This window comes from Caenorhabditis briggsae (genome assembly GCF_000004555.2).
Source record: "Caenorhabditis briggsae complete genome, chrII, whole genome shotgun sequence".
Taxonomy (NCBI): Eukaryota; Metazoa; Nematoda; class Chromadorea; order Rhabditida; family Rhabditidae; genus Caenorhabditis; species Caenorhabditis briggsae.
The window spans coordinates 2,000,128-2,022,812 of record NC_013486.2 but is presented as its reverse complement, the minus strand read 5'-3'; the positions used below and the strand labels follow the sequence as shown (position 1 = coordinate 2,022,812).

The window sequence follows — 22,685 nt, the reverse complement described above, 5'->3', positions numbered from 1 at the left end:
TAAATAGGCTCAAAGTTGATGGTTTGAGGGACCTCCTTAACACGCCATGTTGGTGCACATTAAGGGTTGGTTTCCCATGACGACTTTTCTGTCAGTTTCTCGTTTTATTGACTAAAACATTCTGAAACAGTGATTCATTTTCCTTTAAGACAGTTATGACAAAATGAAGCAGTTTTTTTTTCAATTTTCTGTAATTCAAAAATTTCAAATCAACTTTGAGGACACTAGCTAATTACTTTTTTGGATAGTTTTCTATTTTAAGTCAAAATTGGAGAGTAATTGAATTTTTTGATTGAAAAAAAACCGGATGGGAAAGGCTTTTTGGTTGGAAATTGAAATTACAAAACGAGAAACTTGAAATTTGGGTTAATTGAAAACTGACTACTTGGGAACTGGCAACTTCGAATCATCAATTTGAAAAAAAACTAACTAAAACTAGAAAATNGAAAAGTTAACATTTCTCACACCCCCTTCTGTCCAGCGCCTGTATCTCTGTTATCTTTGTAGCTATCTAAAAGTGGTCAACTAACAAAATGTATGAAATTTTATAATCTCCATTTTTGTAGTCGGAAACTTTTTGATAGCACTGAGGGTTCTAGTGATACAAGTGAAATAAGAAATTAGATCCCTAACAACTATGAAAATGTTGTCAACTAGCAAAATGTTTGAAATTCGTTTATCTTAAACTTGGATCCATATGCTTGATATCGTGAAATTCCCTCTTACCCCTTCCAGACGTCGGAACAATCGACGGAGTCCGTCGGGAGCTGTTCAACGAGGTCGATGGAGGACAAATCGAGGTTGCACCAGACAATACACCAAATGTCCAGGACCCATTCGGAGCTTATGATGATAACAATGTAGTATCTGCTGATAACGAGAAGCTTCTTTTCGTTCCAAAACCATACCGTCCAGGAGGTGATAAGAAGGAGCCAAAGAAGACTACCCAAGCGCAAACGACGACGCCAAGAACTACCAGGTGGGGGTTGAACCGAATCCTATTCTGTTTTTAGTTCCAAAAACTGAAAAAAAATGAAAAAAAAAGGAAAAAAGAAGTATATCAAAATATGAATGAGATTTCTAGCTCATCTGAAACCCGAGATATGCTCATTTAGAATTCAGAGAATTCCTGAAAATTTGAAGCTTTCTAGTTTGACTCATAAAAGTGTCAATAGGTTGAATTAAATTTCAAAAGAAAGCCTAGAATCTCAGCTACAATTCAAAAAAGAATCGAGTTTCTAGCTCACCTAGAAGCCGAAATATCGCTCCTCAAAATTGGAAGAGACGCAGACAACGAGACACTCTAACTATCTGCGTCTCTTCGAGCGGCTGCATCTCGGTTTCTAGAGACGCTAGAAAATTGGTTTTTGGACCAATTTGTGTATAAAAATCCTATTTTTAAAATGTTTAAATTTCTTGCAGACCACCAGCCACCACAATCAGAACCATCCCATTCGTGCAGACCACCCCAGCCACCTTTGCCACTCTTCCACCAGCACCTGTTTCGTAAGTTTGTCTTTTTTTCTCAAAAAGAACGATCCTTCGAGCCTATCTGGGGATTAGGATACACCGTTTAGGAGAGACGCAGACAACGAGAAACTCTAACTGTCTGCTTCTCTTGCTCCAACTTCAAATGGCTGTATTTCGGCTCCTAGTTTGCCTAGAAAACTGATTTCGGGACAGAATTGTAGCTCGACATTTGAAAACTAGCTGTCTGCGTCTCTCACCTACCAAACTTTGAATGGCTGTATCTCAACTCCTAGATCGCCTAGCAACCTGACTTTTTGAACAATAATACTGAATTTCCAATTTAAATCTTATAAACCATATTTCAGTACCCGCCCACCACCAGTCCAACAACCATTCATCCCTCAAACCGTCGCCACCATCGCTCCATCCTTTGTCCGTCCACCAGCACCAACTGCTCCGCCACGTGTCATCGCTCCACAACAACCACAACCAATCCGTCCAATTCAACCATTCCAACCACAACCATTCCGTCCACAGCCACAAACCTTCCAGCCAAGACCACAACCAGTGTTCACCCCAGCTCCATTCACACAGCCACCATTCCGACCACAGCCAACGTTTGCCACGTGAGTTTCTGTCTGTTTGTCTGTTCGTCCCGATGTACTTTTATTTGGACATTTTTAAGGACTTCTACATGTTCTGGGATAGTCAGGGTCACCCTAATTGACCCTGTTTATTTCGGTTCCCATAAAAGATTTTAAGATTCTGTAAACTTCAAAAATGTTGGTGATACCATGACAAACATTTTATCACTTAACAAGATTTTGATATCTCTGATAGCAACCGAGATAATTAACCTTAAAATTTTCCAGACGCCCACCACAGCCACCACCAGCACCAACCACACCGGCGCCTCGATTCCCACCACAATCTGGACAGAACCTTCGCTCTGGACAGTGTCCAGCGTCCATTTTCTACATCTCCACACCAATCAGTGGACCATCGAGACTCACCTTCACTCATTTCGCCGTCGCTGTTACCGTTGATCAGTGCGCTAGAACTTGTCACGAGTTCAATTGTGCTGTAAGTTGTTGAAAATATTTTTGGGGAGAGTTGAGTTTACTTTTCGTAGTTGACAACTTATTTTTGGCAAGAATCTAAAAAATCATGTTTCTAGCTTACATGAGAGCATAGATACAGCAGCTCAACGCTGACGAGAGACGCAGACAGTTAGAGTGTCTCGTTGTCTCTCGCTCAAAATTTAAATGACTGTATCTCGAGTTCTAGATGAGCTAGAAAGTTGGTTTTTAGACAGAAATTTAGCTCGACATTTGAATTTTTAGATTTTCAATGCCTTTTTGAATTTTCATCGAAATTGAAGTTTCAGAACTTCAGAAATTTAATTTTTCCTGTTAACTCATTTTTTCTAAAAAAAAATTTAATTTAAAAAACTTTTCAAATCATATGAAAATGCTTCGATTTCCACTTTTGTCCAAAAACCAAGTTTCCAGCATTTTTACAACCCGAGATACAGGCGTTAGAAGTTCAGGAGAGACACAGACGGTTAGAGTGTCTCGTTGTCTGCGTCTCTCTCGGCACTTCTGATGATTGTATCTCGGGTTCTAGATGAGCTGGAAAGTTGGTTTTTGTTTAGAATTATTGCATTTTTGATTTTCTACATTTTCACTCAATTTCTAATTTTCTAGCTCATTTAAAACTTGTTATACAGCGAATTTGAATTTAGAAGAGACGCAGATGGTTAGAGAGTCTTGTTGTCTGCGTCTCTTGCCAAACTTCAAATCGCTATAGCTCGGCTCCTCGATGAGCTAGAAAGTCGGTTCCTGCACTAAAATATTCTAATTTTTTGTTAGAATATTTATAAACAAGTTTTTCTTCCAGATTGCTCACTACAACCCACTGAACGGACACTGCGAATTCAACCCATCGACAGCGTTCGCTATTAGAAACGGACAATGCCCAGCATGGCCATCACTTCACTATAGAAATAATGTTGTTGCCAATGAACCAGTCAGAATCTTCTGCGTCACTTGCCAGAGACCCAGAAGACGTCCGGCTGGAAGACGTCCATTCAGAGGGCAGGCAAGACGAGGACAGCGATTGGGCAGAAAGACACCAATCGTCCACACTCCAGTCTCGCCAGTTTCTGAAGCTCAAGCGGTAAGGTTGGATCTTATGAATTAAAAAAAACCGCGAAACCTAAAAAATTCAAATTCGTGAATTCCAGACCCAACCAAAGCAACGTCAACTTCGTGAAACTGAAATTCAAGCTCAAGTCGATGCTCAACCAGTCATTTCGGAACGCTCATCTCAATTGAATCTTCTTAAACAATTGGAAGATTTGCAATTGTGAAAAAATATTATTTGATCTCAAAAATTTTGTAATTTTCTTAATTTTTATCAATTTTCAAAATTCAAAAAAAAACTAGTAAATTTATATTATTAGGACTCCTGAAACCATTAATAAGCGTCTCGTTTTTTTGTTGAAACACGTTTTTTTTCAAAAAATTTGAATTTTGAATTCCCGCTCAATTTTTTTTGTTTTCTGTATTTTTTTTTTAATACTTGCCCTTTTCATCTCTGATTATGTGCCCATTTTTCTCTCTCTTCCCCCAATGAAGACTACAAACTACAACATTTTTCAAGAATTTCTAATTTTCAGAATTTCAGAATTGGAGAACTCAGAATCTCAGAATTTCAGAATCTCAGAATCTAGAATCTCAGAATCTCAGAATCTCAAAATCTCAAAATCTCAGAATCTCCGAATATCGGAATCTCAGAACCTCCGAATCTCAGAATCTCAGAAACTCAGAATTTCAAAATCTCAGAATCTCAGAATATCGGAATCTCAGAATCTCAGAGTCTCAGAATCTCAGAATCTCAAAATCTCAGAATCTCAGAATCTCAGAATCTCAGAATTTCAGAGTCTCAGAATCTCAGAATCTTAGAATCTCAGAATCTCAGAATCTCAGAATCTTAGAATCTCAGAATCTCAGAATCTCAGAATTTCAGAATCTCAGAATCTCAGAATCTCAGAAACTCAGAATTTCAAAATCTCAGAATCTCAGAATATCGGAATCTCAGAATCTCAGAATCTCAGAATCTCGGAATCTAGGGATCTAGGAATCTCAGAATCTCAGAATCTCAGAATCTCAGAATCTCAAAATCTCAGAATCTCGGAATCTAGGGATCTAGGAATCTCAGAATCTCAGAATCTCAGAATCTCAGAATCTCAGAATCTCAGAATCTCAGAATCTCAGAATATCGGAATCTCAGAATCTCAGAATCTCAGAATCTCAGAATCTCAAAATCTCATAATCTCAGAATCTCAGAATTTCAGAGTCTCAGAATCTCAGAATCTTAGAATCTCAGAATCTCAGAAACTCAGAATTTCAGAGTCTCGGAATCTTAGAATCTCAGAATCTTAGAATCAGAATCTCAGAATCTCAGAATCTCAGAATATCGGAATCTCAGAATCTCAGAATCTCAGAATCTCAAAATCTCATAATCTCAGAATCTCAGAATTTCAGAGTCTCAGAATCTCAGAATCTTAGAATCTCAGAATCTCAGAAACTCAGAATTTCAGAGTCTCGGAATCTTAGAATCTCAGAATCTTAGAATCAGAATCTCAGAATCTCAGAATCTCAGAATTTCAGAATCTCAGAATCTCAAAATCTCAGAATTTCAGAATCTCAGAATCTCAGAATCTTAGAATCTCAGAAACTCAGAATTTCAAAATCTCAGAATCTCAGAATATCGGAATCTCAGAATCTCAGAATCTCAGAATCTCGGAATCTAGGGATCTAGGAATCTCAGAATCTCAGAATCTCAGAATATCTCAGAATCTCAGAATCTCAGAATCTCGGAATCTAGGGATCTAGGAATCTCAGAATCTCAGAATCTCAGAATCTCAGAATCTCAGAATCTCAGAATCTCAGAATCTCAGAATCTCAGAATTTCAGAGTCTCGGAATCTCAGAATCTCAGAATCTCCAAATCCACGTCCTCTCCCAAATCTTTATCCTCCTTCCGGCTCATCAAAATAGACACATACCTTCTTACCTTTCCCCCATCAAAACAACATATCCTAATTTTCCGTCAATTATCTCCACTCCCTCTAATTTTCAATCTCTTCCATCTTCTTGAAAGCCGAAACTCAGACTAGTATCGGCACCACAATCTGTTCAACTGGTAGGAGGTGCTCCTTCTCTGCGTCTCTCCATTTCTCACACACTCTCTCTCTCTCTCTCTCTCTCATCCACACCGTCTGTCACCAGGCTCATACATTAGCGGGATGCTTTTCCTTGTTCTCAAGTGCGGTAAGAAAAGAAATGTGTGTCCTTTTTCTCTATTTATGGTGTCCCGTCTCCTCCTTCTTTTTGAGTTTCTTGTATCCGACGACCTCATTAACCCCCTCCTTATGCCACTTGGGGTGTCTCTATTGTGTCACTTCGAGTCATGTTAAATGGCCGATTGATTCTTTGTGAGGTGTCATCTGTTTCCGACAGCGGAAATTCGGAATTAGCTGCGCTGGGGCGCCTCTGGCGCACCTTAACACTACTAAAACTTTGGCACTCTCTATCTCAATTCCCATAAAAGATATCAAAAATGTGTCAACTAACAAAATGTTCAACACATTATAAGAAAAATTTCATTTGTTGATATTTTTCAATTATCTTTTATAGAAACTAAGATAATTGAGGTCCAAGCTACAGTAGTTTCCGGCGCTTCTTCAGTGATCACCGACGAAAAAAAACTGCTCAAGACTAGAAGCAAGTTTAAAGGAGACAGTATTTTTCAGAGTTTTTTTTTGAATTAATGTGACTGTAAAATCCAAAAATGCAAAAAAATACTCTAAAAATCTGAAGAAAAATCAGAAAATCGGAAAATGTCAAAATTTCAGAAAATTCCGAAAATCACCATTTCATGAAATCCGAAAAAAAATCCCAAAAATTTGAAAAATTTCAAAATCCAACAAATCAAAAATTTTGGAAAATTCAATAAATTCAAGATCCAAAAATTGGAAAATCCAAAAATCCAAAATCCAAAAAATCGGAAAATGCCAATAACACCCTTTAAAATGGAAAAGTTCAAGAAATTTGAAAGTTTTCATAGTCAGAAATCGTAAAGTTTCGAAATTCTAAAGATCAGAAAATCCAAAAATTCAAAAAATCCAAGAAATTTTGAAACTCGAGAATTTTAAAATCCAAAAATAATCGGAAAATTCCTGGAAGTTTAGAATAATTTAGAGAAATCTGAAAATCTGAAAATCCTGAATAATCTGAAAATCCGAGACCGGAGACTTCAGAAAATCTGAAGAGTCGGAAATTCTAAAAATCCAATGGTAGAAATTTTATAGTTTTTCGCTGATTCCAAGATATCTGAAAAAATCCTGAAATCCTCAGAATCTTCCGAAAATCTGTAAAATCTCAGAAACTTCAAAATGGTCTCCGTGTCACTAAAAAACCTCGAATCCCAGATTCCTAGGTGTCAAAAATCGGCCGCCAAAAGAAAAAAAACCGCGGCTAAACACAGATTTACCGGATGTTTGCAACTTGACAGTGTCCTGTGGTTATGTATACTTTGATGCGGTACAGTACTCCTTTTGGCTACTTGTGAAAATGTTCCCGACAGGAAAGAACCCATGCTGTGATGAGCGACATTGCGGCGCCCATGAGATGGGACATGTTGACAAACGTTTTCACACCTTTTTGGCCGGATGAGAAGATACCCGGAGGGAGATTACTGTAGTTAGTGTATTTGTATATGTGTTGTTAACAAACAGTAAGAGGGGGGGGGGGCTTTTTGAAGATTACCGGGAAAATTTTTTGAAAAATTGGATTTTCAAGATTATTCAGGTTTACTGGATTTCTTGGGGTTTCTCGATTTTAGATATTTTTTGGATTTCTGGAATTTCTCGGGTTTTAAGAATTTTCTGAATTCTGAGCATTCTTAAAATTATTAGAAGTTTTTACGTTTTTTGAAGAATTTTAAGGATTTTGTAGGGTTTGGAGGATTCGGGGACTTTTTTAAATTGCAGATTTTAGAATTTTTCAAAGATTCTCAGGACTTTTAGAACTTTAAAGTGTTTAGAATTCAATTTTAAGAGTTCTTTTGTTTTAGAAAATTTCCAAAAAATTTAGATTTTCCAAATTTTAGCTTTTTAGATTTCCAGAATGGACATCTGGACACTTGGAAACACATACCGACAGAGACACTTTATCGAAAAATTGGATTTTCAGAATTTTTCAGAATTTCGGAATTATACTTGGTTTTTAGTCTTCTATGTTTTTGGCTCAATTGAGGTTTTCAGGGTTTTTAGCATTCTTCGAACATTTCGAGATTCCATAATTTCAAAAGCACCCTATTTTCCAATAACCCACTATATCCTTCTCTTCTGATACTATGGCTCACTTCCGGCTCAAAAGCCGCCCCATTCATTGTCTCAACTTCCGCTCAACATTGCTCATTTTGTCTATATATGTATCCTTTACACATAAATCTTTTTCATTTTCGAAATTCTTCACATAAAATCTTGTCAATTAAGAATGAACCCTGTCACATTTTCAAACCCCAAAAAAAACACAAATTCATAAAAGCAGCTGTTAAATCAATCTGTTTTGTTAAATCCTAATTGGGTTGTGTAGAAGGGACACGACAATAATTAGTGTCCCACCCCCAGACACTTCTCAAGAACACATGAATGGTTTCGATAAGCATTTAGTGGGCAAGGTGAAGAAGAGGAATGACAACAGGTGTGTGATGAAAAATTTTTGTTTTTGGGAAAGAAGGGGGAGGAGGAAATACGAGAAAAATGAGGAAAAAATTTGGTCAACCGGAAATGAGGTTTTGAGATATGTAGAGGTTTAGGGTGATCGGTGTGTCCCAATGTCCGGATGTCTGCAATTCCAACTTTTGAGCACTAACTTTTGAGTTTTACCTCTCAAAATCTGACTTTCGAACTTTGAATTCTGACTTCCAAAGTTCAATTTCAGAAGTTCCAATTTCCGGATTTCGGCTTCCTAGTTGCGACCGGATGTCCCGAACCCATACACCATTGGATAACACCTAAAATTCGCAGTTTTTTTGTTCAGATTTAATCTTTCTAGCTTTTCTGGGAGCCGAGATACGGACATTTGAAGGTTGGTAGGTGAGAGACGCCGACAACGAGAGTAGTCTCGTTGACTGCGCCTCTAGTCCCCGAAACTTTGAAAGAGCATATCTCGGCTTCCTGGAAAGCTAGGGAGGTGATTTTTTGCCAGAAATCACACTCAAAACTTGATTTTTCGTATGATTTCAAAAGTTTTTGAATGGAAATTACGTTTGAAAAATGATGTTTTTCGCAAAAAAAAGCTTGGAAATCTGAAAATCGAAATTTCAAGATACAATTCCATCCAAAAACCATCTTTCCAGCGCTTCTAGAACCCGAGATACAGTCGTTTGAAGTTCAGGAGAGACGCAGATGGTTAGAGTGTCTCGTTGTCTGCGTCTCTTCTAAAGGGATGTATCTCTGCCCAAGATGAAGCTAGAAACCTATAATTTCACCGAAATGTGTGACTTTCAATTTTGAATTCAAGAATCTAAAAATCGGTAATGCAAGTTTTTGGCCTCTATCGGCCCACTACCATTCTGTTTGCCTTTGGTCCATTTTTCTCCCGGAAACTACAAAAATAACATAATTCTTGATTTAGGGTTGGGTCACGATGTGCTAAAATCCATCATTTTCTCATTTCCGCTGACCCACCGGAAATGTGACGTGGCATTTTTTTTGTGGACTTTGGTGACATATTTTTGTACTTTGGGGACACCCGGACAAACAGATAGGTCAGAAAATTAGGAAATTCAGAAATCCTTGAAAATCCCCAAAGTTCAGAAATTCAGGAATTCAAAAATTCAAAAATTCAGAAATTCAGAAATTCAGAAATTCAGAAATTCAGAAATTCAAAAATTCGGAAATTCAGAAATTCAGAAATTCAGAAATTCAGAAATTCAGAAATCCTTGAAAATCCCCGAAGTTCAAAATTCAAAAATTCAAAAATTCGGAAATTCAGAAATTCAAAAATTCAGAAATTCAGAAATTCAGAAATTCAGAAATTCAGAAATTCAGAAATTCAGAAATCCTTGAAAATCCCCGAAGTTCAAAATTCAAAAATTCAAAAATTCGGAAATTCAGAAATTCAGAAATTCAGAAATTCAGAAATTCAGAAATTCAGAAATTCAGAAATTCAGAAATTCAGAAATTCAGGAATTCAGAAATTCAAAAATTCAGAAATTCAGAAATTCAGAAATTCAGAAATTCAGTGATTTAGAAATTTTGAATTCTGGAATCTTGAGAATCCGAGATTCTGAAGAAACCGAAAAATCCTAAATTTTTTAAACTTTCAGATATCCTTTCAGACCTTTTTTATTTTTTTTCTTTCTCACAATTATTATAACTTGTTCATGTTTTTATTCTGCTTCCTCTAATTATTAAAACTCCAATCAAAAAAAAAATTTATTTTGAATTTTTTCAATTAAAAAAAGTTTTCTTATTTTTTAGATTCCTATTTACCAGTATCGCCCACATGTGATCATTTCAATTCTTCTCCTACCAACTCTTCCAACCAATGAGAAACCAGTCGCCCCCAAAAAGGGGAGCTCCGCCTCCGCCTCCCCCCACAGATAAGCTCCGCCCCTTTCATCTCGGTGAGCTCCGTCCGGAGACACGGGAAGCAAATCAGATACAGGAAAAGGAAGCGGATGCAAAGGATGCAAGTCGTCTCCTCTCCACCACTACCGTCTTCTGCGGATCTTGTCGTTGTCGGAAGATCAGCGGATGAGGATGTGATCAAATATTCGACGCTTCAGAAACAGCAGCAGGAGCAGCAGCAGCAATCCAATACGGCACTTCCGCCGTATAATTTTGCGTTCTTTGTGAGTCGTTTTAATCATTTTTCTCCTTTATCTAAGATCTAGAAGGCTCTAGAACAATTTCTAGTTTCCTATCATGAGATTCTGAGATTCTGAGATTCTGAGATTCTGAGATTCTGAGATTCTGAGATTCTGAGATTCTGAGATTCTGAGATTCTGAGATTCTGAAATTCTGAGATTCTGAGATTCTGAGATTCTGAGATTCTTAGATTCTGAGTGTCTGAGATTCTGAGATTCTGAGATTCTGAGATTCTGAGATTCTGAGATTCTGAGATTCTGAAATTCTGAGATTCTGAGATTCTGAGATTCTGAGATTCTGAGATTTTGAGATTCTGAGATTCTGAGATTCTGAGATTCTGAGATTCTGAGATTCTGAGATTCTGAGATTCTGAGATTCTGAGATTCTGAGATTCTGAGATTCTGAGATTCTGAGATTCTAAGATTCTGAGATTCTAAGATTCTGAGATTCTGAGATTCTGAGATTCTGAGATTCTGAGATTCTGAAATTCTGAGATTCTGAGATTCTGAGATTCTGAGATTCTAAGATTCTGAGATTCTAAGATTCTGAGATTCTGAGATTCTGAGATTCTGAGATTCTGAGATTCTGAAATTCTGAGATTCTGGGATTCTGAGATTCTGAGATTCTGAGATTCTGAGATTCTGAGATTCTGAGATTCTGAGATTCTGAGATTCTGAGATTCTGAAATTCTGAGATTCTGGGATTCTGAGATTCTGAGATTCTGAGATTCTGAGATTCTGAGATTCTGAGATTCGGAGGTTATGATATTCTGATATTCTAAGATTCGTGAATTCCAGGATTTCCAGATTTTTCAGATTCAGAATTCACAGATTCTGAAGTTTGATGGTTTTGAGATTTCAGCTTTCTGTGAATCTTAAATTCTGAATTTTTGAAAATCCGATAATTCTAAGAAATCTTATATAACTCGAAAAATCCTATTTTTACGTTGTTTCAAAAATGAAATGCATCGATTTTCAGCCAAGTTATGACCAATTCAAGTTTGTGGCCTAGAAACCCAAATTCTGGTGTTCTAGGCCACCAAACTTTAAATGATCATAACATGGCTGAAAGTCGTCTATTTCTGATTTTAAAATCACTATTCTACAGGTTATTTGAATTTCTACCTATTTTTTTAAATGTTAAGATTTCAAAATTTTCAGAATGGCATGCCACAGGATTTCCCCCCAAACCGGATGCTCTACCAGGATTCCGGAATGGTGCCACAACAGCTGAAAAATGAAAATGGTAAGATTCAGAATTCAGAATCCCCGGATTCAGAATTCCTCGGGAAACTAGCATTTTCCGTCTCGGAAAACCGCCTTTTCCCTTTCCTTAATATATTCAATTCACTTTTTTCCCCTCTTCTTCTTGACACTTTGACAAAAAAAATTCAAAAACTGATTCACTTTTTTCCCTATCCTGACGTCTTCTTTTTCTTCTAGAATCTTCTAAAACTTCCCCCCGTAAACTTCATTGTGGTAAATAGGGAGGGTCCCGTCGGAGAAAAGATGGGTAACCAAATTTCCTGCTGATTCCGCCCTATGATTCTGAAGACGTCGCCTGCTGCTTCTGCTTCACTTTTCATTCCTCTTCATTTTACGAGCTTCACAAGCTTAGAGCATTCTAAAAAATATTTAAGCTCCAGCTTTTTCAAGCGTGTGATTTTTATAACATACTTCTAGGATTACTGTAGCCTGACCAGCTGGAACTCTCATTTTAAAGGCGCATAACTGATCCTCAATTTGAGCTAAACAAATAATTCAAAGTAATTTTCGAAGGTCAGATATTTATTAACAAAATCTCCGAATTTCATGAATCTTGAAAATTTGAAAGCTGGAATAGGAATAGGGTCATTTTCCTGGGGCTATTCGGCGGTACTAAGGTGCAGCAAGTTAAAAGGCGCATAACTTGGCTCAATATCGAGCTATGCTGAAAATTCAAAATCTTTTATATAGCCCAGATATTGATTAAGTAAATATCCACATTTGAAAAACATTAAGAACCCGCTAGCTGAGATATGCACATTTCCATTCGGTTAGTCGTTGAGCCGCCCGTCGACCGCCAGCCGAGAGCCTGTCTCTAATTTTAAAGGCGCATAACTTGGCTCTAATTCGAACTATGCTGAAAATTCAAAATGCTTTATATAACCCAGATATTGATTAATGAAGTCATGAAATTTTGATAATTTCGGAAAATGGACAGCTGAGATAGTCGCAGAGCCGCCTATGAGCCGTTCTAGGCACGCCAAAGCCAAAGCTACTCTTCTAAAAATGATCGGGTTTAATTGAAACCTGTCTGACTTAATTTAAACCGCTTATTCTTAAAACTTTAGAATCAATTCTAGATCAAAAAACTCTTCCAACCTACCGTACCCATTTGCAGACCACTTTACCGGTATGAACCTCTCAACATCCGGCACTTCAGACTCTTCGACTTCAAAAGATCAGGTAGCCAGATAATTACAGGGTCCCTATATACCCATAGATTTATATACAGAACCGCCGTCAATTCTATACGGAGACGACGTCGTCTAATAGCACTGGAAATGGAGCCGCCTCGGCCGGAAGCAATGGATCTGGGAGCTCGTCGAGTGAGAGGAAAAGTGGTAAGGAATACATACTAAAAGTCAAGGAGGGGGATCCTCTTATTTTCTAAAAATTGCTTCTAGACGTCTTCAACATTTCGATGAACGCATTCGCCGCGCCCGCCAAATCAGATGATCAAATTCAGAACTTCAACATGTTGAGCTCATACTACACCGGAGCACTGAAGCTAAGCAATTCAACATCGTTCGTTAGTCAAGGTTAGCTTTTTTTTAAAGCTATTTCAGCAGTTGTGGGTTTAGGCGATCAATGAGTATGTGATGTTAAAGGCTTTAGCTGTTAAGAATTTCAGCTATTAAGGGTATTTCTTACTAAGGGTGTTTGCTATTAAGGCTGTTTGCTACCAATGGCCTAAAAATCTGGATTTCTTGGCCGCCAACTTTAAGTCATCATAACTCGGCTCAAAATTTGTGATTCTAAACGCTCCAACTTGGTATCGATAGGATGTTTAATGCTAATTCAATTTGAGATACTCAGAATCAGATCGAAACTGATAATCCTTCCCCCCCACACACACTTCCTCAGTGTCGCATTCTAATTTCCTGTTTTTGGAAATCTAGGGAGGGGGACTACTGTAGACACTAGTGTATCATGATTCTTTGAAAACAATCATCAAGAAAAGAGAGAGAGAGAGAGAGAGAGAGAGAGACACAACTGAAGCATGAATGGCGCTCCTAACTAGTTCTGTTTGTTTTTCTTCTTTCTAACGCTACCGTAGTCCTCCTTCTTCTTCTCCCGATGTCTTCGGACCCATTCATCCATCAAAAACTTTCTTTCTCTCTCTCACCATCTATCTCTTTCCAGTGATACTTTAATTGGCCTGCTTGCGTGTGCTCCGCGAGCACAGAATTTTCGAAAAATGCCGACAAGACAACCAAAGAAGGCTATTATGGGCGTCTCTATGTGTTATAAGCTCAGATTATTAGGCGGTGGGGGACCACCGAAAACACAGAGACAATTATGTTATGTAACATATTCTTTTGTGTGTACTGGTTTAGGGGGAAGGGAACATCGGAAGAAGGACCGCGCGCGCGCTAAAAAAAGAGGATTACTGTAGATGAGATGGGTGTAAATAAGAGGTCGATGGGGGAAAGAGAGGGGTACAGTTTTCGGGGGTCCTGGAAAAGTGGGGGGGGGGGCTAGGAAAAGCTAGGCCATGGAGAGAGAAGAAGTTCAGCCACCAATTTTTGAAAAGATATAGTCTGGATTTTGAAATCTTACATTTTTTGAAATCGGAAACTTTTTTCTAAAAATTGGGAAATTTTTCAGAATCACTTATTTAAAGATTTTTCGAGACTTCTGAAAGTTTTGTGAAATGCCTTTTCTCACTGTTTGAGCGTTTTCGGATTCCGGAATCTCGCATTTTGGAAATTTTTGAGATTTTTAAATTGTCCAGTTTTTTTGTCTACTGTAACACCACTTACAGTATTCCAAACTTTTCAAGTGTTGTTAAATCGTTTAGAATTAAATTTCCTATCGTTCTGTACAGTTTTCATACAATTTGGACACTTATTTACAAAGTTATGGCAATATCAAATTTATCCCCCTATTTTTGAAAATTGACAAACTTCAAAGTGCTGTAACTCCGGCTACTGTAATCCAAATTACCCAAAATTATGTCAACTTGCTAAAAATTAAATTTCCTATATTTCTGTACAATTATCGTATAGTTGAGACAATTTTTAGCAAAGTAATGACAATTTGAACTTTTCCTACTATTTTTGAGTTGTTTTTAAAAGTTCGCAAATTTCAAAGTACTGTAACTTTGGCTACAGTAATCCAAATTACCCAAAATTATGTGAACTTGTTGAAACTTGAATTTCCTAAATTTCTGTATAGTTTTCATACCATTTGGACGGATTTTAGTAAAGTTAAGGCAATTAAAACTTTTCCTACTCTTTATGAATTGTTTTCAAAAATTCCCGAATTTCGAAGTACTGTAACTTTAGCTACAGTAACCCAAACTTTTTGAAATTATATCAAATTGTTTAAAATGAATTTTCATATCTTTCTGTATAGTTTTCATACCACTCGGACAGTTTTTAGCAAAGTTGCAACATTTTCAATTTTATCCTTTTATTTTTGAAAATTGACAAATTTCAAGGTACTGTAATTTTGGCTACAGTAACCCAATTTTAATGAAATTTTAACCGGCTTGATAAAAATCAAATTTCCTATCTTTCTGTAATTTTCTTACAATTTAGACGGTTTTCAACAAAGTTACGGCATTTTTAAATTTTTTGTTCTGAAAATTTGAGGACAGATTTTCCAAAAAAAAAAAACTAGTTACAGTAATCCTATTTTTACCAAGTTTGAGTTTATGTATTTTAAAACAAAAACCTTAGATTCCAATCTACCGTAACCCCCCAATGCACCTTTAATTTCCGGCGCAATATCCGGACGTCCCATATATCCATTACCCATATTCAGTAGCCAGATTGTGCTCTTCCTGTTCTTCTCAAATTGACTTCCGTCTCACCTCTGAGCGGCGGCGGTGTGAGCCCCAAAAAGAGTAATTGTCTGCTGCCACGAGAGTAAAAACAATTATTACCTTCAGCTACGCGGTAAAAATCTAAGCGGGCGGGGAAGGGAGCAATGATGATGTAACTGGACACATGGTGAAGGTGACAGATGGGTGTAGGGAGGATACTGTATTCTTCAAAAAAAACCCCGGGGGACCCAAGTGTGAAGGAAGGGGGGGGGGGGGGGGGGGGAGGAGTGACCCGGGGCGTCTAGAAATCAGCTTATAACTCGGCTGACATTTAGAGTTTCTGAGTGATTCAAAAAGTAAAATATAGAACTCAACAAAATCTACAAAATGATAAATAATTCATTTCTATATTATGAGTCTGAGCTAAGTTATGAGCTTCCGGGCGGTCGTCCTCCTTCCTTCCTTTGGCTGACATGGTCCGACTACTTGCTTGCGCGTAACTCAGCTCAAATTTTGAATTTCTGGACGAATCAAAAAGTAATGAATAGAACTTGTCAAGATCTACAGAACGATATACAATTCGTCTACTTTGAATCGTCGATTCTCAAACTAAAGACGACAAGGTGTGACAAGTGCCAACTTTTCCGATTCCGCTTGCTTCACAGCTTCTGGTTCGGAGCTCAGAATTTGAACATAATCGATTTTTATACGATTTTGTAGATCTTCTCCCGTTCTACATTTTACTCTTTGTTTCGTTCAAAAAATCCAGTTTTCAGCCGGGTTATGAGCCGAAATGGATCGCCCCGGGATCTCCCATGGGCTTACCCAGCTGACTATTTGAGCGGCTCGTAGCTCAGCTCAATTTCACGATTTCGGAGAAATTTCAAAAAGGTTATTTTAGCGCTCATTGAGCCCTACAACATCCATTTTAGCTTATTCAAAAATTCCAAACCTGCGCCGAGTTATGAGCCAAAAATGGGTCGCCCCCTGTTCTCCCATGAGCTTACCCAGCTGACTATTTGAGCGGCTTGTAACTCAGTTTAATCTTAGAATTTTTAAAAATTCTGAAATGATTATTGTAAAACTTATTAAGCCTTACAACATCCATTTTAGCTTACTCGGATGTTCCAATTTTGAGCCGAGTTATGAGTCTGAAACCTACCCATAGAAGACGATACAACGAATAATCCTCCTTTGAAGGCAAACAATAGGATTCCTTTTCGGCACACACAAACACATCTTCTTAGAATCTCGATGTCTTCTTCTACTGGTAAAGATCGGATTTCAGAATCATCCTACTCTTACACTCCATATGTCATCATGTCCCTTTTTGCGATTTTTTACATTTTGTTTGTTCTGGAGGAACTAGATCTTTATAGGGGCGTAAATCAAGTGGTTTTAAAGAGGATCATAGGAAAGTTAGGGGACCTAGGCCATGATTAAAAGTTAGGCCAGAAAGACATTTCGAGCTTCCGTGCGGCAACCTCATTACATTATCAAACCAAACACACACACTTTAATTGCCCTCTTCTTCTTCTTCTTCCGACGTCTTCAGAATCTTCAGAAGACGTCGTCGGCGCGACGCTTCCTTGTAAATAATCAATGAGATGCGTGATTCTTCATGAAGAAGAAGGGAGACACAATTGCTTTTAGTTCGTTAGTTAGTTAACAAAAGAGGGAGGGTCAAGATGTGTCACCCGTCTCTTTTTGGTTATGTGTTGGGGGGGACTAAAGAGATGAGCCAATTAAAACAAGATGCTCATGTTTTCCGGACAGACAAGCTTCCTGTCAGGTGGCGCGATGCACCACATAAAAGTGACACAAGATGGCCAGAACAATTGAAACTGATTTGAACAATAAATAATGGGATGTCTTGATTGGGAAGATAGAGGGACCAGAGGTTTAGTTGGCCTAGAAATTCAAAATTTGAGAAAATTCAAAATTTTCTATCAGAACTTTGTATAGGTAAATAAGCTAAAAACTATATTTATATTCATAGTTTTTCATTCATACAAATTTTCTTTGAAGCGAAATGTAATATTTTTAAGAAAATTTTTTTGTTTCATCTTTGGTGGCCTAGAAATTTGAAATTTTGGTTTTTAGGTCAACAGCAATGTATACTATTTTGAAGAGCAGGAAACAAGCTTTGAATTCATGTTTTTTTCATCAAAAACTTTCCATTTTGAAGCGAGTTATAACTATTTTGAGTTTGGTGGCCTAGAAATTCATTTTTTGGATTTCTAGGCTACCAACTTATATCGACTATAACTCGCTGCAAAGTTGATGGTTCTAGATAAACAACTATAAATTTATAGCTCGATTTCTGCGCTTTGATGAAACATATAATTTGTTGACCTAGAAACCCACAAAATTTGGGTTTCTAGGTCATCAAAGTTGAATGGAATAATTGTTCTTTAATTGATCATACCTCAATGTTAAAAGTTCTCAATGGCAAAACTATGGATATGGAGCTCAGCCTAAAAACACTCATGAAGTTTTGGTGGCCTAGAAATCGAAATGTTGAGTTTCTAGGTCATCAAAGAATTATAACTTCAAACCGCGGTGGAATTTCTAAGCGCTAGTAGCCTAGCCTATAAACCTGGGTTATGGAATTCTAGGCCATTTTTCCAGTGTTTTCAAAGCGCGACTGGAAAATCAAGTCTTAGGGAATCCTAGGTCCCCAGTGTGGCCTAAAAAACTCAAAATTTTCTAGCTAGACCGAAAATTGCCCTAAAATATGGCTTCTCAAAGTTCCTAGAAAAAAGCCTAGAAAAATCGCCTTTAAAACCACTTGACCGGGGAAAGTTCCATGGCATTGTATTCCAAAATTTGGGATATTAGTCTTGTTAGATTTGTCCATAGTTTGCTCAAAACAAAGAAAAATACTTTCTTATCGCACCTGGCTCTCTTAACCACCTGCTTATTGCCAGCTATTCTTATTTTTGCTCTCCCTATTCATCTTATTCAGCTTCTTCTCCTAATTTTCCACACCAATTAGTCCATGAACACAATTTGTCAATACACACACACACATACAGTTTAACACAATTCCATGCACAAATCAGCCACCTGTGTGACATGTGTCTCTGTCTGTCTCTTGTCCTTCAAAAATCATAATTGAGTTCTCTCTTCTCCTCTTGCATCACTGAATGTGTGTTCGCGCATTCCGTTAATCTGATTGACTTGGAATGAGGGAGACGGGTGGTCCCAATCAAAGCATTTTCGATTTTTGATGAAAGTTCGGGGGCTAGAAATATAATTTTTTGGATTTCTTATGCAAAATTTCAGATCCCTACCAAGTGCTCGGGCAAACCAGCAAGAATCTGGCACATTCTGGAAGTGGGCAAACGCAACTTTGGCAGTTTCTTCTGGAACTTCTCTCCGACAAACGGTATTCAGAAGTGATCACTTGGGAGGGAGTAAATGGAGAATTCAAATTGGTGGATCCAGATGAGGTGGCCAGGAAATGGGGAGAGCGGAAATCGAAGCCCAACATGAATTATGATAAAATGTCGAGAGCACTTCGCTACTATTATGATAAGAATATCATGGCGAAGGTTCATGGAAAACGATATGCTTATAAGTTTGATTTTCAAGGTGAGGCATTCCGAGATTCTGAATTTTCTAAGAGCCTGAATTTTCTAAGATTTTGAGATTTTGAGATTCTGAGATTCTGAGATTCTGAGATTCTGAGATTCTGAGATTCTGAATTTTCTGAGATTCTGAGATTCTGAGATTCTGAGATTCTGAATTTTTTGAGATTCTGAGATTCTGAGATTCTGAGATTCTGAGATTCTGAGATTCTGAATTTTCTGAGATTCTGAGACATTTTCTGAGACATTTTCTGAGATGCTTTTGAGATTCTGAGATTCTGAGGTTCTGAGATTCTGAATTTTTTGATATTCTGAATTTTCTGAGATTCTTACTTTTCTGAGAATCTGAGCTTTTGAGATTCTTAGATTCTGAGATTCTGAGCTTTTTCCAGAGCTGTTAGGTCTTTGGCAATTCTAGAACACTCTGAAACTTCTGACGATCATCTGAATAATATTTTGAATTAAACTGTCTTAAACTTTCCAAAAAATTTATTTCCGAAATTTAAAAAAGTTCAAAATTCCAAAAAAAAAGGTTCTTCCAGGAATCGCTCAAGCACTCCAACCACCAACTGCCACCCATCCACAGGACTATTTCAACTCCCATGCGATGGGTCGAATCGCTCCCGATTTTTCGTCATGGACCAGTGCCAACTACAGAAGTTTGAATATTGCCGCCGGCTTTAATGTAAGTGTTCAGTAGAGCGAATTTGCATTTTTAAAATTCTCAAAAAAAGAAATTTTCAGAATAGCAGCACAATTTTCAATCCGGCAGCTGTGAATTATAGTGCATTCGGTGCTGGCTCATCGAATAATCTCTCCGCTACTCGAACAACATTTCCCCTGTACCGATGAACTCAATTATTGATTTTTTTTTTTGAAAAAAATTTCTTGCATTCTACGGGACATTTCTTGCTCTTCTTCTTCTAATCGATCTCGCTTAACTAAGTTTTTTTCTGAAAATCTAGTCTACTTTTTCTTTTTCTTGTCTTTGAGAAAATTCAAATTCCCTCACTTTTTACCTCAAAATTGAAATGTTTAGAATTACAGTAATCCTCCATTTTTTCTTCCTCTCCTTTGTAATTTTTTTGTGTATTTTTTTCTTGTGAATAAAATTTTTATTAGATTTTTTTTTATTTTTGAAAATTCCAGAACAAAACAAAAAAACCAAAATTTCAGGAATTCCAAGAAATTTCAAAATCTCAGAAATTTCAGAAATCTCGAAAAATTGAAGATTTTCAGAATGAAAACTCTGAAAGTCCTAGAAAAATAATAGCTGGAATTTCAGAAGTTTCAGAAAATTTTTTATCCTTCTATTCAAAATTCCATAAAATTTAGAAACTTGAAAGCCTCAGAGAATTGTGAATTTCCAGAAAACACAAATATCAACGTTTAAAACTCCGAACTCCAGAAATTCGAAGTTTACAAAATTCCAGGACTTCTAGCAAATTGGAGTTTTCATCAGAATTCAAAAATTCACAATTCCATGAAATTTAGAAGTTTCAGAACATCCAAGAATTTCGAAAATTTGGAAACTTTGAAAATCCCAGAAAAATGATATCTGGAATTTCAGAAGTCTCAGAAAATTTGATTTTTTCTGAGAATGTATGTCTGAGAAAAAAAAGGTTGAGACGCAGAGAAAAAATGTCTGCGTCTCCACCTAACATGTGCTATTTAGGCTCGCCGCTTCGAGATTCCTACCGTATTCAGAATGCAAAAAATACTCTCTAACCTTCTGTTTTTCAGACAACAATAATAAGAATTCAAAAAATCAAATTTCCAAAAAAACAACAAAGAATTTCAGAAACTCAGAAAATTTAAAAAAAAATTAAAATTTCGGAAATTCCAGAAAAAAAATCACAAAATCTGAAATTTCTGAAATCTCAGAAAGTTTAGATTTAGAATATTTCTAAGAATTCAACAAATTCCAAATACGAAGAAATCCAATATTTTCCGAAAATTCTGGAAAAATCATATTTTGAAAATTCCGAAAATCTGCAAAATCTGAATTTTCTTCAGAAATATTTCAAAAATTCAATATTTCCCAAAATATCTGAACTTTTTGATATATTCGATAAAATTCTTTTAGGAAATTTAGAAATCCTTTGAAAATCTACATTTCCCAAAAATTCGAAAACACAGATACCGTAAACACTCTAATAGAACGTCACCCGAATCGTCAAATTCGATCCCATGTATCTCATTTTCTGTGAGAAATATCAAAAAGTGGTTGACTAATAAAACAGTGCTGATATCATGATAAACATTTCATCAGTTGACAACTTTTTGATATCTTTTGCAGAAACCGCGATATATAGCAGAGACCGAGATGCTTAAAGTCAAAACTTGTGACAATTTTCCAGATTTTTTCAGATATTTATAGGGGAATATCGATTTTTTTGAATTTGTGAAAATGAAATTTATCAAAATTAGACCCTTTGAATTATAAGAAATTCAAAATTTATTGAAAGACTAAATTTTCAAATATCTCAATGTTTGAGGAACTTTTTGAAATTCTCAGCCAAAAACGGAATTTTCAGAAAATACTGTTTTTATTTTTCAAGACTCGAGAACTCAGAAAATGTTAAAAACAATTGAAAATTGATAAGATATTGGCAAATTTTGTATAAATTTCCTATGGCTATCCACCAAATGGGTACTAAAAACAGAAGCGAAATCAGGACAACATATCGACAATACCATGCGAAGGATAGAAGTAGCATCCCAATCTTGCCAATCCCATTTGTTTCCGACAGTGCTACCAACCTGATGCGTTCGTCTCTCAATCCGGTTGGTCTGGAGGCTAGAATGGTAGAGCTGAAAGGCAAATCACTTCGTGACATTCAGGTCAAAAACCGGCTTTATGATGTTCGGTGTACAAGAAGACAATGTCGGGTATGCCCAGAGATTGATGAAGTTCGTTGTGAAAGGAATTGTGCAGTTTATCAAATCGATTGTGATTGAGGAGAAACGAATGTGGGAGAAACGGGACGTCCACTTGCAGAGATGTACAATGAGCATTCCAGAGTTGCAGCTACCACCTGAACTAAACTTCCCAGGGAAAAGCATGGGGTATGCGGTATACCGTATGCCACTTAAAATTTCCCAAAAAATATTGAACATGACACGTTCTCCCACAGAACGTTTCCGAACTGCAAGATAATTTTTGATCTACATGAAAGAATTGTTTTTTTGATTCTCTATCTTTTCGCCAGAAGCTTGATGGGTTTTGCCATAATTAGTGTAGATTTGTTCATGAACAGTTTCGAAGGACAATGCAGAGAAATCGTCGATTCGTTGCGTTCAACTTTTGACGAAGTTACGATTTTACGAATTTTTGGAGAAGATCAACGACAAGATGAAATTCAGTATATATTGGATAATATGAAACACACGAACCAATTGGAATACTTGGAAATGAATCTCAGGAATCTAGAAGATTGCGTTGAAGTTGCTATGAAAGATATTCCATACGAAATAAGACACTCAATACCTACACCGTGAGTTTTTAAAAGTAGGATTTCCATTTGGGGGGCGGGGGGCACCCGGCTGCACCCAAAAGGGGGGCTCACCGCCGCGGTCGCGGTTAATTGGTAAATCAAAATTATGGCATAAAAATATTGTCTATCCAATAAAACGTGGGCG

General features: G+C 37.0%; 3 protein-coding genes across 3 annotated transcripts; all 3 read left to right on the top strand.

The window, feature by feature from the left end:
* Nucleotides 1–46: 46 nt before the first annotated feature.
* Nucleotides 47–3,841, top strand: CBG21978 (the record flags this gene model as incomplete). The annotated part of the gene is made up of 7 exons (XM_045241775.1): nt 47–65; nt 736–985; nt 1,423–1,501; nt 1,836–2,110; nt 2,343–2,553; nt 3,370–3,648; nt 3,716–3,841. The coding sequence occupies 7 exons, from the start codon at nt 47–49 to the stop codon at nt 3,839–3,841; spliced, it is 1,239 nt and encodes a 412-aa protein (XP_045097417.1).
* A 6,394-nt stretch (nt 3,842–10,235) lies between these two features.
* Cbr-ast-1 lies at nt 10,236–19,895 on the top strand (the record flags this gene model as incomplete). The annotated part of the gene is made up of 6 exons (XM_045241774.1): nt 10,236–10,400; nt 12,913–13,021; nt 13,085–13,219; nt 18,739–19,047; nt 19,586–19,728; nt 19,788–19,895. The coding sequence occupies 6 exons, from the start codon at nt 10,236–10,238 to the stop codon at nt 19,893–19,895; spliced, it is 969 nt and encodes a 322-aa protein (XP_045097416.1).
* Nucleotides 19,896–21,903: 2,008 nt separating this feature from the next.
* Nucleotides 21,904–22,544, top strand: CBG21982 (the record flags this gene model as incomplete). The annotated part of the gene is given in 3 exon segments (XM_045241773.1): nt 21,904–21,935; nt 21,948–22,112; nt 22,322–22,544. The coding sequence occupies 3 exon segments, from the start codon at nt 21,904–21,906 to the stop codon at nt 22,542–22,544; spliced, it is 420 nt and encodes a 139-aa protein (XP_045097415.1).
* Nucleotides 22,545–22,685: the final 141 nt, after the last annotated feature.